Source organism: Bemisia tabaci, chromosome 4 (assembly GCF_918797505.1).
Source record: "Bemisia tabaci chromosome 4, PGI_BMITA_v3".
In the NCBI taxonomy this organism is placed as follows: domain Eukaryota; kingdom Metazoa; phylum Arthropoda; class Insecta; order Hemiptera; family Aleyrodidae; genus Bemisia; species Bemisia tabaci.
The window spans coordinates 43673985-43692630 of NC_092796.1; the positions used below are offsets into that span (position 1 = coordinate 43673985).

Sequence of the window (18646 nt, forward strand, 5' to 3'; positions counted from 1 at the left end):
CGGGTCCCACGCACGAAGTTTTTTTCCCCGTGTTTAATGAAAATTGAGCATTTTCGAGTTACCGAGTCGGTGTGTTTTCGTTCTCACGATTCATTCAGAAACGCGTTATACCACAATGAGGAAAGTTTTGCCATCGCGATATTTTTCATACAGACAAACTGTGCCGCCGGTAAGTTCCAAACGATACATCGAACCACTGTCGAATACTTTCCATTGCCCGATTGGTCAGCAATCGGCGGGGATTTCAAACGCCAGCCCTTAAGATCCGGCAACCATGACGTCTGGGGAGAAAGAGGCAAGAAGCCACAACTCCACAAGTGTCGGGCTGCCCGCCGCGCGGTGGTCGCGCCCTCCGTAACCCCCCCCCCACCCTCGCGGCCCCCCGTTCCCGGGTCCCGGGGGGCTCTCCCCCCCCCCCCTTCGCTCTGTGGCCAGACCGGACAGGTAAGACATCTTCTCCCACGGACACAGAATTTCAAGATCAGCAACCTCTCCCGGCTCCGGGCTCCGAACCACTTAGTTGTGCAGGTGACTCTGTCCGGGCAGGAACCGCGCCGGCGACCGGTTTGTCTCGCGCCTCGCGCCGCTATCGCGCCCTCAGGATAACCTAAAGGATTCCAGTGACTGCCGTGCTTCGACGCACCACCGAGAGAAAAGTTGCGGAGATAGTCCGCGCTTCGTCGCGGGTTGGTTTTAGATCTTGAACCTCTCGAAGACGTTTTGGTTCTGAGTGATTGTATTGCCGTGAACACGCACGTTTTGGATTTAACGGTGATCGGGAAAAGTGCACGCTCTTCCGCGTTTATCCGGAGATTTTCGTGCGGTTGTTTTTTGGTGGTTGTCGACAAGTTTTCCGTGCCGTTTCTGTTCTACAAGAAAACATAATTTATTAAGAATACTACGCAAATCTGTATTTCTTTCTATTTCTGGCGTAACAAAATATCTCTATACAGTATTTGGTAGAGTGCAGTGTATTGATACTATCGAAGATTTGCCTTCGAGTTTGTTTTACTTTCGAGCGGTATCGGAATCGCGGTTTTAAAGTTCGTAGTGTGTTTACAATCGTGCTGCAGTGTATTTGTGAAGAGAGTCTTTTTTGTGTTCAGTCGACTCGCGTGGATCCTTTGTTTTCGGAAAAAGCACGAACAACATTGGGAAGTTTACTCTGATTTTGTTTCATTGTGCGTGTATATCTTAAAATAGTCATAACTCAAGACTAAAAGTCGGACAAATAACTATATCCGAGCTATACTTATGGTATATTCATTTAAATTTCAAAAATACACTTTAAAAAAATTCAATACTCTAATTCTAGTTGGCAGTCGGATACCACAGCGCTGCGAAGGCCAAGTACACAAAATGGCAGCAAATGACATTCATTTGAATTAATCCCTGAAAAATCATGAATCCTATATCGATAATTAATTTTGGGCTGCGGCATAAGTTCAAAATTTTATTTCATACTTAGTAGTATCAACGAGGGAAACTTTCTTTTTATTCAAATAAAATTATACCATTCAGCTTCTGACTGAAGCGGACCATACGATAGAACTATTCACCATAGATTTTTTTAAAAAAAAATCGTAAGACTTTCAAACCTAAGTTCGTGGCAAAACTTAGGAGCCACATAGTTGATCAGCGAGCTCACCCCCTCAAAAAGTGAATGTTCGCTGAATACCTGGCACCGATTCCTCTGGTTCAGGATCCAAATCATTCACCGATACCTGGAGACATCTTCCTCGTACCGCATCCAATGGTGAAGATGAACAGATACTTCGAGGCTTACCCGCGGCACTCGGGGATGCTGACGCTCCCCCCTCCCCCCTTGGCCCAAGAGCCGGGGGCGACTTGGAACTCCTATAACTCGGCACCCCTAGCGCGGGCCGTAGAGCGGATCAAACCCGAGCGCAGCCGCCACGACGTGAGCGTCCAGAAACTCCAGTGGAAGCGTTCCCAATGGGTCGACGGTTTCCCAGAGCTGGTCAGCTCCATGACCATCGCCGATGTCAGCCCCCGCTTCGCCGTCAAGCGGATCCTCCTCCTCTACGAGAACGCACAATACCGAGAGGCGGCCAACTTCATCAACCGCCTCAGCCACGGCACCTTCAAGACGATCCTCGGCCAGCTGCCCATCGACGTCTTCATCGACGCCATGCCGCACTCCGTCTCCATCCTAGAAGCCCTCTACGCCAAAGTCTTCTTGAGCTCGGATTGCGGCATCAAGACCCTCCGGCCGGAGAGCGTCCTGATGCAATTGGTGAAGCTCTTCAGCAACACGGCTGGGAGTGTAGAGCGCTGGCTCGGGCAGCACCCGGAAGTTACTCAAAGTGATCGTCCTGTCCGAGCCGAAGTTGAGGAAAGCGCTGCAGGTGAAGCGGCGAGCCCTGGACAAGGCCGTCGAGGGTCTGGGCCAGCACGGGCTCGTGGGGACCCACGACGAGTCCCTGACGAACCTCCACGACGCGCTGAAGGTGGAATTCCAGCGGCTCGTGGACACGTACAAGGCTGCGCTGGTGAAGCTCGAGGAGCTGTCCCTGGCCGGCTCCGGGAAGAAGTGTCCGGAGGTCTCGCGGGGTCCGGCCCCGGTGGCGGCCTCGCACCAGCGGCAGCTGTCCCTCCAGCAGGGCGATATCCAGGAGCGGCTCATCAAGAACAAGACCCTCCTTAACGTCGTCGAGCCGGCCGTGGAGAACCGCTCGCTCGCCATCCTCCTCACCATCCTCCGCCGCAGGGTCGAGTGCGACAAGGATGCCCTCTTCCAGTTCACGCAGCTTCGCAAGGAGCTCGGCACTGACTCCGAGCAGGTCGTTGCGCCCCTGCTTATGCGCTACTCCCACGCATGCGAACAGGTAAGCCTCCAATGTTTTGATCATGTAACTGAAATGTATCCACGAATAGCTTAAATGGCCAGTGTTCTGCCGTGCTAAGGAAGAACGCCGTATGAGCCTTTAGGCGTTGCCACTTCTTTGATAAAACACGAATTTCCTTGTAAACTTGTGAATACTTTCTTCCAATTTTTCAGATGATTTTGTTCACAATTTCACCTAAATTCCTGAAATTTTCAAGGAAAAATATTCATTGAGTTCCTAAAAAATAAACATTTTATCGAAGGAAATTTGGCAACTCTCGAATGTTCTTAAGTGTTGGAGTTTGCGCTGCGAAATCAAGAAAATGGGGGTCGGGATCAGTGGTTTATTGTTTAAAGGCTTTGCGGCTTCGACGAGCCATTCTGCCGTGCTAAGAAAGAACGCGCTGTATGAACATCCAGACCTTGCCAAAATGCCTCGGATAAACTATTTATTTATTAGAGAAGTTAGGAATATTTTACCTTGAAATTTCCAGGTACGCTGGACAGGCCCGCCGCATCCCATCTCGGACCCTGGTACTAGTTTTAAGGTCCGGGCCCCATGACTGCCACCAACTCAACACCCCCCCCCCCCCCGCCACATACCACCAGAAAAATAGTTTTCCCACCATGAAAATGGATAAGGTTAGAATAAAGATAAATTAAATAAATGCTCAGTACATTTAAGGAGAGAAGTACTTACAGAAATCGCCTCTGTAGCACCTTCATCCCCGAAATTAAATGGGGCCCGGCATGGGCCTCAAATTGAGAAACATTGAGGCCCCTGCTCCAGCCATGTCACCACTTGTTGAAAAAAGACGGCCAGACACAGAAATTCATGTCTCAGTCCGTCATTTGGACAGAAGGCTTGAGAGCACACTGTTGACATTGAAGTCGAGGATGCCCAGACTAGTGACTCTTAGCACTCGACGACGGGAGAAAATGAGACGCAGTAATTAAAAATATCATTCTATACTTAAAATCTTGAAAATAGATTGGAAATCTTCAATGCCCTAGCGTGTTTTTGAACATTTATTCACCTTGTGCGAATTTTTTAGGGTAAATTTTTCACTTTTTCTTACAAGACAAGGGTTGCATGCGAATTCGAAGTAGTGTGTCAGGGGACGGCACGGGCCCTGGTACCAGGAACCTAGAATCCCCACCCTTGTGGCGGGCCTGACGCCGGATTAAGGTGCTAACAAACTTTGGGTATTTGAATCAATATTGGGCTCATATAACCAAAAAAATCAGTTTTCCGATTCGCATGGCACCGAAACATCTGGGCACCGTCAAATTATCTTTTCTAACGCGTCAAGAAAATTCAACTCCAAATCTGTAAAATGATTTTTCAAATTGCCCTGTCACTTGTTTTTCCTGTCGCCAGTATTTTTCCTTGCCTCTGTTGAACACGTTATGAGCCTTTTATAATGAGGCAAGCGCTTGAACTTTTGATAAATGTTCAAGGAAACCTAACCATAACAAAACCAGTCGAAAACCTGTTACCCTGATTCCTTGTCCACCAAATAACATCCAGCCAAACCGCCGTTGAATTGTTTGTTTATGCACCGTCCGATTATACAAATCTCAAAGCACTTGCTGCTGCTGCAGGTAGGTAAGATTTTTATTTGACTAAGACTCGTTTTTTAAAAGTAATTTTCTAAACTTAAAAATCAAATCGAAATGAACTTTAAAAAATTATGATCATAGTTTTCATTCTTCAGAAAGAGAGTCTCAAAAACTAAGAGAACCAGTGGAGCAGGAGCAGGAAGGGTCATCTCCCGCCGAGAACAATAGATAATAAAGGCCGGGAGACTCAAACGAATGGATAGAAAAGACATATAAAAATTGAAATGAATAAGCAAGGTGACAATAACACATTAAGTTTGTTTACAATTTGGAGAAGGAACAAAAAAACAATACCAAGAACTCAGTGCCAACCCACTAAGGACAATACGAATAATATAGGCTAGGAGACTTAAACGAAAGGATAGAAAAAAAAACACTTGAAAATGAAAATGAATAGGCATCAAAGTAACGATTAAACATTACATTTCTAAAATTCGTACTTTAATTTCTACATACTTTAATTCTTAATGTTTCCATCCGGAACGCGTGCATTCGGGGGGGGGGGGGGAGGCGGGGCGGGAATGAGGTCCAAATATTTTGAAGTTGACATGTTAGCTAACTACAAGTTGGACTCTGGAGCCGCTCAATCTAAAAGTAAGGGGCCAAAGTCTTCAAATGTATTCCTAGTTATCTTTCCACCCCCTCAATTTGAAAAGGGCAGCCGAAACGCTGAAAATCTCCGAACGCTTACTGCTTATGCAATTCTATGCACCGCCTATCAGTAAGTTAAAATGGCACATACCTAGACAGTAGGCTCCTCGCCGACAACTTTTTTCGTCGTAAAAATACCTCTAGGGTATCACCAAGTTCCATTCTTTGATACGACGAATGAACAAAATATTTTTTGCCGACAAGCTCTCGTCTAACAAGACTCTTCGGTAAAGTTTGGATTGTGGATTTTAGGCAAACACCATTCATAGAGGTGGAATGTTGTGGCCTTATGACGGTATATGGTATTGAATACTCGTTTTATAGTAGCTGTTAGTTTATGATCCGTCGTGGGAAGCTACCGTATAGTTGGAAAAATACGGCTACCTCTGTCAGACGGATTCATCGCGGACTTTAAATGTTTTATGGTCTAATGTGTCGATGCATCTAAAGAGGACGCACCTCCTGGCCTCTTTCCTTCGATGATTTTGTCATTTAAGATTCGTATAAAATCAAGTTCCAAGCAATAGAATACATGTAGAATTGGTTCTATAGGCAACGTATTGTGGAAGGCGGAATAAAATAATGATTTTAAAACCCACTATATGAAATCTAGTGGCGGCAGTGGCCTCATGTCAGCAAAAATTGCAGGTTGCGTTAGCTTTTGTAACACTACAATTACACACTTAATCATGAAAGGCCTGATTACATCAGTCGTTGCCAATTTCCTCCTCGTGGTTTATTCTTTTTTATCAAAGAAAAGCCATTGAAGATCTAACCTTCGAATTTTGGGAATGTGTTTTCTTCTTAATCTCAGAAAAATCCACAGCGTGTTTCAAGGCGGTGCATTGTGTTTGTCTCTGTTAAGGGATGTAACATGAGAGGAAATTTTAGTTAACGTGAAATCCAGCCACGCAGATTCCGGTGTCGATCAATATTTAGATATGGCTGAGGTGCGAGATCACGAAGGTATCTCCATTTCAGTGTTTCAAAATGTCCGCTTCTATTTGATTTTTTTGGAAGCGAAACAAGCCAATTTCATAATGAATTTTTTTACAGAATATTCTGCTCATAGCGAAGAATAATCAAGGAAGTTTTCGATGTATTCCGTTGACTAGTTTTTCGAGAAAACCATGAAGTAGTATGACCGGAAGTCTGAAACTTCGCAAAACGGAAATACGCGTTTTTGCACTTTGGCCATCGATTTTTCGGGAATCCTATACTATTCGTAACACCTGTAACTTTACTTTTTAATTGCTTATATTGTGAAAAATACTGCAAAAAAAAAAAAAAAAAAAAAAAAAAAAAAAAAAAAAAAAAAAAAATTACTGCAAGTTTATATGATTCGCATTATTCAACGAGACTCTCTCTTCATAAGAATTCTTTGCGGAGCCAAAATTGTGCATATAAATGCACATACGCATACCTACACAGACATAATCGCATTAAATTCAAGAATGCGCATAAGTACACGGTCCGCGTACGCGAGCGCAAAATCAGAAATACTACGGTTTTCCTGTGAATGAGAAGAGGGAGGAGCTATAAGTAGTTCCGACTCGGAGGATCTCAAAAAAGGAACGGCTCAAGGAACCGGTCCTTCACCCGGTTAAACACGCAGCAAAATCCCTGAGGTGTTGGATGAGGCGGAAGAGGTCAGAGGGTGGATCCGGTGATCCGGACCAAAGTTGTCGGTTCGCGTCGAATTCCCCACACTTCTTGCCTTCAACGCCTCAGTGCGGAGGGTATGGATTCGATCGATATGAATCGATCGAAAAATAAGAACGTGAACCGATCGAAGTGATTCGACCGACACCGATTCGATGACAGCCGTGAGTAGATCGACAACTCCGTGAGTCAATCAACAACTCTGTAAATCGATCGACAAACCTGTGAGTCGATCGACAACCTAGAATCAATCGACAACCGCATTTCAATCGACAGCTCCATAAGTCAATCAACAACTCTGTAAATCGATCGACAAACCTGTGAATCGATCGACAAACTTGTGAATCAATCGACAAAGCCGTAAATCGATCTGCAAACCTGTGAATTGATAGAAAAAGTCCGTGAGTCGATTGATAAACCCGTGAATCAATCGACAAATTTTGAGTCGATCGACAAAACCGTGAATCGATAAATTTCGTCGATCGAATCACGTCGATCACGTTTTCATTTTTCGATCGATTCATGTCGATCGAATCGATTCAGTTTTTAATAATTTTTCGGTCGAATCGGTGTCGATCGGATCACGTCGATCGATTCATTTCGATCGAATCCATACCCTCCCGTCAATCCGCCTCATTGGTTCGATAGTAGCCATGATTTAGACCTCGTGCGTATCGGGTCGTGCGAATTGGGTTTAACGAACTTCAACTCGTTAGCTTTTAAATATATGATCCGGCTATGTATGACGAGGTTCATCAGCTAAAGGGGGTCAGGCAGAGTTGGCGCTCTACCGCGCATATGACCCTTAGTTTTGGGTTTGTGCCAAAATGGATTGAGTTCATTTGTCGCTTCTACCTAGCCATAGAAATTGAATTATAAACTTTTTATCGATGTAGTGACAACGGTAGTGATAAAGATGGAATAGGCTCATGGTTTGTACTTGCAACGAATCATAATATAATAGAAGCAACCTTTAAAGTAACGAAACATCAAAAAATGTCGACTGCGTTTAAGATGTGAGGGGTAAGAAATGGGCCATTCGCACCAAATCGCCCCCAAATTTCTCTTCGGGTCTCCATAATGAAATTTTTGCAAATTTATTTCGTTTTAGATATTTGGATTCTGCTAAATAGGATTCTCTCATTATAGATTTTGGATTCTGCTATTCGTTGGTGCTTCTATATCAGTTTCGTCAAATTTTGACCTCGTGGCTTACTGGTCCTACATGATTAAGTCTACACGAAGAAAAAATCTTCGTGCGTGGGACCCGAGAGGTCATATGGATCTCTGAAGTTTTCGGATCGAGCATCCGAACACTTAAGGTCCAGCTGCTGAGGTTTGGATCACACATCTGAAACTTCAGTTCTTACGTCTGAAGTACCTCGGTTTTCACATCCGAAGAATTTCGGTTCTCACATCCGAAAAACTTCGGTTCTCACATCTGAAGTATTTCAGATGTAAGAACTGAAGTTTCAGATGTGTGATCCTAACCTCGACAGCTAGACCTCAAGTGTTCAGATGCTCAATCTGAAAACTTCAGAGATCCATATGATCTAAACTTCGGGTCCCACGCACTAGGTTTTTTTCTCCGTGTAGGGGAGATAGGGATTTCTTAAATATTTTGCCATTGATGGCAACGTTGTATAAAGCTGAGGCATCCAGATACTGGGCTCAAGTTTGAGGTCACGGGAGCCCTGTCGCGAGCGGGCAGCGCAGCCGATAGCCCTGCGGCTGGGATTTGATGCCCGCAGCCCGCACGGCTCAAGTCAAAACACGTGAGATCTCTGCCGGTGGCTACTGCTGGCCTCTGTTTCTAGGGTATTTGGACTGGACATATAACTACCAGGTGCTTATACTGGACTAATCTGCCAAGCCAAGGAAAAACGGCATATGAACTTTCAGGCGTTGCCAAAGTTCCGTTGGTAAATCATGAATTTTCGGGGAAATTTGTGAATATTTTGATTTCAATTTTTCAGATTATTTTGTTCGCAATTTCACCTAAAGTTCTTGAAAATTTCTCGGAAAAATATTCAAAGCATTCCTCAAAAATAAAAATTTTATCAAAGGACATTTGGCAACTCTTGAATGATCATACGGTGTTTTCCCCTAGCACGGCGGTAATCCCCACCGTTTCCAGCGTACCTATCAACCTCCTATCGCGAGAACACGGCAAAACGGACCACTGGAAGAAATTAGGTACCACCACAAATCATAGAATATTATAGCCAACCAAGAAAGATGACGTCGGTTTCTCGAGTAAGATCGCGTGTGGGCACTTTTTTGAAGTTAGCTTGGAACCGTTTCGGCGCGAACTTTAAAACAGCACGTGCACTAAGAAAAAAAGTTTGGTAGCAGGGACTGAACTTGGGTTCATATCCAGCGCCGAACTTTTTCGGTTCAAGTAACTGAAGTTTTGGGCCATGAAACCGATTTTGGTAAGCTGAACTGAAGTCCGGTTTTTAAGACCAAAAATATAGGTTACCTGAATCCGAAAAGATTTGTGCACAATACAACGTGCAGAGTAAGGGCCACGGGGTGGAAACGCATGCACATGATTTGAAGCCGTTTTGGCGGGAAAATTGGAATCGTGGGCCAAGCGGGGGCCACGGGATTTCAAGAATTTGAGCTAAGGGGGTCGACTACTGAGCTCCTGGTGTAATAATGATTGTTTTATGAACACATGTTTCCTCATCACAATTTCACGTGAAACACGGGCGGTGAACTCATTAGAGATTTTCCAAATCCAGCTCATAAAAAGAGAAATCACCTTTTCTGTGTGCGATAGTTCAAACTCCCAGCTAATCAAAAAATCTAAGTTTACCTATGATATAGTCAGGCAAAATGTACCATAAGGTGGAAATTCCAATTGTTCATTGCAGCGAAAAAACCCGGTATTTTTCAGTTTTTAGCGCTAAATGCATTCTATTAATACTTTCCAGAACATCGAGTCAAAATATTCATCGACAATTAGGTTATAATCATTTGAAATAAATCGTTTTTGAGGATGGCAACAAAGCCGCGCCGGTGACCTTTAACCGCATTTCTCTCAAAGTCTCGATTTATGGTTTTAGACTTCGAAATGTTCATGAAGGGTCAATTATTAGAAATGATTGTCGTTTTATACAACAAATGATACTCCTCTAAGCTGGGGTATATAGTTATTTCATCTTTAATTTTTTTTCTAATTGAGATCCATTCTGCTTGACCCTATCACAATATCACAAGCATCTTTACCTCGCGTCATACTCTGTAAAGAGACACGCAAAAAGCGATCGCCTCTCTCCGGATTTTAACTGTGGGGTGGTCGAGAGGTGAAAACATCGTGCAAATAGCATGACGATTCGAAGATTTCCACGCAAAATTTAAAGAATCCCGAGGATTTCTGTCAGAGCGATGACAGTTCCTCGGGGCATGCTTTATTTTTATTTTTCTCACTCCTTTTTTCTGCCTGCCTATTTTCATTTGATCGATTTGACAGTTGAGCAGCAAATCATGCGAGTACCTCATCCATGAGATTCTTCACTCGCGGCTCCATTCGTGGATGACAGTCAAGTTTCGTTTCTCACGGCGCCGAACTGTGGGCAAGGAATCACAATTCGTCGGTCAAAAATCACGATCGAGGAATTATGTGATATCAAGGTTGGGCATTATTCGTAACTCGGAAATTCATGAAATACTTCCTACACATTGGAGTAAAAGGATCAGAGTCAGGATATATCCCCGGAGGTGGCCTGTAAGTCTGGGAAAATATTTGGGAAACGAATTGAAAAGCAAATTGATGGCTTCAGGTTAAAAGCAAACGATACGATTTTGAGCGTGATCCGACGCAATTTTTTAGAAATTTGCGAGAAAAATTTACGGAAGTTTAAAGAAGCTTAGATTCTATAGAATATATGTTATAGACTGAATGTAGCCTGATTTGTGAAGGAAATAGTATTTTCAGATAAAACCTTGGAAAGAAAGTACACTTGTTTTCATTGAAATAATGGATTTTTTGTCCTGGCTCCAATTTTTCCAGCGTCCAGCCTTCCGAAAACCATACTTTAGAACTTCTACTGAACAACATTTCATTTTTCTGTACGCGGTGGTACCAAATGATATGGTCGTTCATGTTGATGGATCATCGGGTGAAGTATTCAACTTAACGGTCAGAGATTGAATTTTTACCCACTGCGCGCCTGACTGTTGGATCAGGTGAGGTTGATGACACGATTCTCGACATTCAACTCGGCTATCTCATGAGGCTATCATGAGGGAAAACAACAGAAAAACAGATGAGTGACATACGTCAATGAAACCATTTTCTGATTCTTCGACCATCTTGCGTAGATAAAAGAGCCATATATCAGCTGTGCAACTTCCTGAATGTATTCGATATGAAGATAGAGCCTCAGGCCAGTTTTTGACCTCAGTTCGACCATTTTTATGGAATGAAACGAAAGGAATGTAATTGTGAAGAATACAAGGAAGTGTAGGGAACGTAATCAAAAAGTGCTCTTATGGATGTTTGATTCAGGGTTATCCTTAAACATAAAATAATACTTCACATACTATGAAAATCAATGTAAGGTCAACTTGACATGACTTGGCACTCAGCGTGTGAAAGTGTCACGGGCATCTAAGGGTTAAATAATAATGTCTTTATGCTTCAAGCAACTCGCGTTTTTCGGTGTGCTTTCTTTTCTGCAGTGGCGTTAAAGTCTCTGAAGTAATTCCTGCATTTTGTCGTCTTGGTAATCGATGTATTGTTCAGGGCACCGCATTTGTGTAGTACGAGAACTATATAAGTGCCTTTTAAATTTACGAAAAGTTTGAATACTTTCGGGTATCTGAGGGCCGATTATTAAAGCCGATTATTAGGGCCGATTATTATTATTTAGTTGACAAGGCCATAAACAAAAAGGATAAGGGAAAAATGGAGCAATCCTTTTGGTTTAAACTAGTGGTTATTGCGGAATGCAGACGAAGGTGGTAAGTAATGGACCATCAAACGGCAACCCACAAGAGACCCTTTAGTTAGTCCATCATCTCCCCCCTTAGTCCACAATACTGCTTTGCTAAGGAAAAACGCCGTACGAACCTTAAGGCGTTGCCAAATTTTCTTTGATAAAACACGAATTTCCTGGTAAATATATGAATATTTTTCTTCCGATTTTTCAGATAGTTTTGTTCGCAATTTCACCTAAAGTCCTTGAAAATTTCGAGGAAAAATATTAACTTTCCTGAAAAATAAAGATTTTATCGAAGGAAATTTGGCAACTCTCGAATGTTCATACGGCGTTCTTCCTTAGCACGGCAGAATAAACCACCCGTTCCGATCATTAGGATCACTCGATTTTCTCTTTGTCTTCTTTGTCTATATAGCTTTGTCTATCAATTACAATAATCAGTCCACTGTTTAATTTGTAAAATGAATATGAGGAACAGCGAAATAACAAAATGATCGATACATTGCTCGTGGTGGCTCCATGAAAACTCTATAGATTTCCGTCTACAGTTTACCGGGTGCAGTTTATATCCTGGAGGAGTGTTTAGTCTGAGCCGGGAGTCGTCTGCAAGAATGCGGTTCCGCGCCAATAACAGCGGTAACTGCGCCCGAGTCATCTCCCTCCCACCGGGATGCCTTGACCATCCGTTGAGCGTTGACGTTGCGTTGCGTTGCTTCGTCGCCGTGGAAATCCGCTGGCTCCGCGCTGAATTGCATGGAAATTCGGCCGTTTTATCAACGAGATCTGGCCGAACCGTCTCGACCTGCGGGCCTACGCGACCATTGTTTCCTGCCCGCGACAACGAACCTATGCTGCCGAGCTAAGGAGAAACGCCGTATGAACATTCGAGAGTTGCCAAATCTTCTCCGATAAAACGTTTATTTTTGAGGGGAGTTGTTAATATTTTTCCTTGGAATTTTTGGATCATTTAAATCAAATTACGAACGAAATTCTCCGAAAAATCAGAGGAAAAATGTTTGCAAATATTCTCTAAAATTCGTGATTTGGTGATCAAAGGAAATTTGGCAACAACTAAAGGCTCATACAGCGCTTTTCCTTAGCATGGCAGTATGAGAGCGCTACTCACATTCATACTGCCGTGCTAAGGAAAAACGCCGCATGAGCCGTCGGACGTTGACATATTTCCGTCAATAAAAAACGAATTTACTGGAAAAATTCGAAAATTTCTCCTCCGAATTTTCGGGCAATTTTTTCACAGTTAACTTGATCTGAAATATCTGGAAATTTCAAGAAAAAATGTGCATAACTTTTCTCAAAAATAAACGTTTTGTCGAGGCAATTTGGCAATAGCTGAATGCTCATGCTGCCTTCTTCCTTAGCACGGTAGCATACCGGCCTGACAGGGTAGTTTATGAAAAAACATAGCCTGACATCAGGCTGATTCACTTTTCTATGGAAAGAATTCATCGCGCCCCGAGCTGAGTCCAACAGATCCGACTCAAGTCCGTCCTTAGACTTCTGATTGGTTTGCGCTTTAGTTTACGCTGAAAAAAAAAATTCGGTCATTTGAACAGAAAGTTCGGTGCTCCATATCATCCCAAATATTCGATTTGTCAAACTGAACTTTCGGTTCGTACCTATAACCAAACGATCGGCATATATGACCCGACCTATAGTTCGTCAATTCACTTTACCGCACAAGTTCGGTTACGCGAACCGAATTAATTAGGATAACATGGAACACCGAACTTTTTCTTAGTGATCAGATCATTGACGAATATTGCATTCGGTGCAAAGGTGCCGACAAAATTTGGCCTCGGCAGCTGAGAACGGCGCAAAGAAAGACTGTCTCCGGTAAAAACTACGTAGTGTTCGCTAGCCTGTTAAGTCACGATCAGTGGCTTAAGTGAATTTGAGACACGCGATCTTCTGCTTCCGAAACCGTTTTTTCGTTCCGATTAACCTGCGTCCTCTCTTCCGCGGCATGCTCGCCCTCGTCGCTTGAACCCATCAGTTACTGGTGCTCGGTCCCCGGTGCACGCTCCGAATCCTCCGATTGATTAACTACAAAGGAAAGCGAAAGGGAGCTCGGCTTTGGCTTTGCACGTCCGACGCTTCGGATTATCTCAGCTCAGCCGTCAAGGTGAAAATTCCCCCACTAGAAAAAAAGAACACATTGGATCTAGAGTCCAGACTCTTAAAAACATCGACAAGAAAAATACTCTCGATTTAATTTGATTTTTGCTAAAATCAAGAACCAAGCCTCTTAATTTGAGCGGATTTCCTTTTGGTTTAAGCAAAAATCTGATTGAATCAAGAGTATTTTTTCTTGTCAATGTTTTCAAGAGTCTGTACTCTAGATCCAAGGTGTTTTTTTCCAGTGCTCAACTCCTCACTCCGTCAACAAAAAGTTTATCCCAGGTCCCCTTATTTGAAGAGTAGAACTTCAAAACCTTTTAAGCGCCATCAGGTGTTGCTAAAACTCCTCATGGTCTGTCTCGCAGTTACTACTTAGGATATTTTCAAAAGTTGCATCGATTAAGAAATAAATTATGTATTAAATGAGAACGCCGAAACTATTTTCAAGAGTTTTTTGTATCCTTTCGTTTAAGTCTCCAAACCTGCATTATCCGCATTGTTCTTGGTGGGCTGATGCCGTGTTTTTGGTATTGTTACTTGTTTTTCCCCCTGATTTGTAATGTATTATTGACACCTTGCTTATTCATTTCCATTATTAATTATTTTTTCTATCATTTCGTTTACATCTCTTAGTTTATTTTATACGTCTCATTCTTGGCGGGAATGTGGGATACGATTCTTCCTGATTCCGAGTCGCACGGCTCTCTCAGTTTTCGAGATGCTCTCCCTGAAAAATGAAAGCCATAATGATGATTTTTTTTTTAAAAGTTCATTTCAATTTGATTTTTACGATCAGAGAATTACATATGAAAAAAACGAGTATTTACGCATCATCTTTACGTAGCCTGAAAATAAGGATCCTCGTCAGCGGGCTGATTGTTGAAATTGGAAGACAAAGCTTTTGATAAAGAAAATGAAAGGGATATGAAGAGATCCTATTGGTGGAGGCGAGTGATTGCAATGGACGAAGAAGGTAGATAATATACTATCAAATGGCAACCCACAGGAGACCTTATAGTAAGTCTATCATTTCCTCCCTTAGTCAATAGGAGCCAAACATTTCAACCAATAGGGTCGCTCCATATATACTCCCTATATCTTCTCTGTCTATAGCTTTGTCTTCTAATTTCAACAATCAGCCCGCTGACGAGAATCCTCATTCTCAGAGCGTAAAAATGGTGCGTAAATACTCGTTTCTTTCATATGTAATTTTCTGATCGTAAAAATTAAATTGAAATGAACTTTAAAAAATCATCATTATGGCTTTCATTTTTCAGGAAGAACATCTCGATAACTGAGAAAGGCGGGTGACTCAGAATCAGGAAGAATCGTATCCCACATTCCCGCCAAGAATGAGACGTATAATATAAACTAAGAGATTTAAACGAAAGGGTAGAAAAAATAATTAATAATGGAAATGAATAAGCAAGGTGTCAATAATACATTACATTTTTTACAAAGAGGTTGTTCCATCCCCCATTAGATTTGGCCCCCTATCAGATATGATCCATCTTTTCAGGAGTGATACAGTAGCATGCGAGACGTTCAAATATGGCGGTCATTTTGACTTAGGCCCCCCCAGAGAGGGGGGGCGGGGGGTCAAAGTCAAAACCTTCAACTGCCTATAACTTTTGAGCGAAAAATCGGATTGAGTTGAACTTTTTTTTAAATGAAAGATCTCAAAAAGATCTATCTGCTGATACCAGAAAAATTGAAAAAAAGTTAAATTTAATGCAAATTTTTAGCAATTTTTCAATTTTTTAGGGGACAAAATTTTCAATTTTGTCGTGTTTCGGCACCGCGCAATGACTCTACTAAAACAAAAACCAGTTTTTTAGATTCTACACTTAATTTCCTACAAGATGCAAAAAACCGCATCTTGGGGAAACGTTTAGATCGCGAGCTATGGCTCGTCAAAGTTAGCCCCGCGCTGAGCGCGCGCGCCCTGCGCTGTTCGCATATCCTCTGCGCGTCTGCCACCGATCCTGTTGCCCCTCCTCCCCCTTCCTAAATGCAAATTAACATTCTACTACCCAGCTTTCGTATATATCTGCGTTATAGGTACGTGAAAATTTCAGCAAGTTCGTGATTTCCAGTGGAATTGATGCTTTATTTCGCTCCCCCCCCCCCCCCAACCCGGCCACTGGCACTGAAGTGTGCCCCTGCCAACAACGAAATCATTTTATATTTCTCAAAGCTATGTGGAGAAAAATCGTGCGAAATATTTTTTAATTCCTCAGCAGCCTATTATGAATACCCATAATAATGTCGGCCTCTCATGAATGGTAAACGCTCAATACACCGAAAAGTGGTTGGGAGGTGGGATAAAAAATTACCTCAATTCGATCTCGTAGTCACAGGGTGCTACATCAGCAAAAACATGAAACAAGAAAATTTATATATTTCTTTTTTGCACAATATTTGGAGCACAGTGGCCGGGTTGGGGGGGGGGGGGGAGCGAAATAAAGCATCAATTCCACTGGAAATCACGAACTTGCTGAAATTTTCACGTACCTATAACGCAGATATATACGAAAGCTGGGTAGTAGAATGTTAATTTGCATTTAGGAAGGGGGAGGAGGGGCAACAGGATCGGTGGCAGACGCGCAGAGGATATGCGAACAGCGCAGGGCGCGCGCGCTCAGCGCGGGGCTAACTTTGACGAGCCATAGCTCGCGATCTAAACGTTTCCCCAAGATGCGGTTTTTTGCATCTTGTAGGAAATTAAGTGTAGAATCTAAAAAACTGGTTTTTGTTTTAGTAGAGTCATTGCGCGGTGCCGAAACACGACAAAATTGAAAATTTTGTCCCCTAAAAAATTGAAAAATTGCTAAAAATTTGCATTAAATTTAACTTTTTTTCAATTTTTCTGGTATCAGCAGATAGATCTTTTTGAGATCTTTCATTTAAAAAAAAGTTCAACTCAATCCGATTTTTCGCTCAAAAGTTATAGGCAGTTGAAGGTTTTGACTTTGACCCCCCGCCCCCCCTCTCTGGGGGGGCCTAAGTCAAAATGACCGCCATATTTGAACGTCTCGCATGCTACTGTATCACTCCTGAAAAGATGGATCATATCTGATAGGGGGCCAAATCTAATGGGGGATGGAACAACCTCTTTGGAGGAAAAAGAAGTAACAATACCAAAAACACGGCACCAGCCCACCAAGAACAATGCTGATAATGCAGGTTTGGAGACTTAAACGAAAGGATACAAAAAACACTTGAAAATAGTTTCGGCGTTCTCAATTAATACATCATTTATTTCTTAATCAATGCAACTTTTGGTAATATTCTAAGTTTGGTAACTGATTGGTATGCATTTCTATAAAAGAGCACTCATTATTACGCAGTACTCCCATTTTAATAAAAAAAAAATCTAAGGTGTATGTCAAAATGTTTAATGGGGTCTATTCCCTTAATAGTTACTTTTTTTATGATCAACACTTAGGAAACGGGAACTTTAAAGCAATGAATTATGATGCAGTTTGTAGAGAGAATATCAAAGCCTGACTAATAATGGTTCCGAAGCATTACAAAAGTCAGAAATTAATTTCAGCGCCAAAAGAAAGAATGGCATTCTTCCGATGTAAGAGTAAATTTATGAATCCAAGCGAACGAGTCACTGGCGACGCTTGAAAACGGAAAAAGTATATTTTCGTCTCGAGTTTCAAACAGGTTTTATCGAGCTCTTTTCAATTTCTAGCAGTTGAAAAATTTATTAATTAGGCCCATTATTTCAGTGTAGAAAGTTCGAGATTCGTTCCGTAAGTTATTTCCGAATATAACTCTGAACTAGTCACGAAAACCATCAAATTACTATGATACCACACAAAACTAGAAACCAGACATTGGCAAATAAACTCAGAGCTCCTTTCGAACCTGAAGTAGGCCTGGACATTCGAGGGTCAACAGACTTTTCAGAAAGAGTAAGGGCCCAGAAAATAAAAAAAATTAAAAATGAAAAGAAAAAGGGTGCATCTTCCGTCTGGCAGACGCGCATATGAAACAACAACAATTAGTGACGAGTGTGTTTATTGTATTCTTCTTTGACGATGCGCTGGCTGGTGCACAATGGGGAAGAATTGTAGAGTACTCGGACAAATTAATAATGAATCAGTGTCCTTAATGTGGTAAAATAACAATCGCGCGTCTATGTGCACTTACTGTCCCAGCGCGTGCATGCCAGAAAATTTTAAGAAAAGTTTGAAATCTCTAGACGGAGATATTTAAGATAAAATAATTCTTCGAGATTACTTTTGATAGATGAAAAACTGTTCTATTGTTTTTAAGGACCAAGTATCATATGTTTGGAAAATTTCTCTCAGCAGCAGCATCCTGTCGGTTTTTAAAATTTCAAAAATAATATCTGAGAATGTTCGAAGAATCTACCCAACAAATCAGCATGGAAACTATAATATTGACGGGTTTTCTTTTTTTTCTATGTACGAATTTTTGAAATTGAAGTTATGTATTGGACCCACTAAAAATTTAAATACTCCAATCATTATAAATTGATTTTTTTTTGCCTTTTGCAAGATTCTCAAATAAAAAGTAGATTATATTCGGCGGGTATTTTTCAGGATTTCATCGATCAGTCTCAGTGTGCGATGACCGCAGGAGATCCGGGGGCCAAACACTTCTGAGTCCAGACTCTATACCCACTACACTGTTAAAAAAAATTAGCTCAGAGCACGACCTATATAAGGAAGTCGCTCGGAAGTCACTCATCGCTCAGGGCCAATTTCCACGGAGTTGAAAATCTCCGACGTAAGTA

At 42.1% G+C, this 18646-nt stretch overlaps 1 protein-coding gene across 1 annotated transcript in view; it reads left to right on the top strand.

The window, feature by feature from the left end:
• Positions 1-534: 534 nt before the first annotated feature.
• Positions 535-18646, top strand: part of LOC109038003 (uncharacterized) — a 64408-nt gene continuing 46296 nt past the window's right edge. Inside the window, 2 exon segments of the mRNA XM_019052912.2 lie at positions 535-2302; positions 2304-2849. Coding sequence (XP_018908457.2) covers positions 1664-2302; positions 2304-2849 — 1185 coding nt within the window. The 5' untranslated portion in view covers positions 535-1663.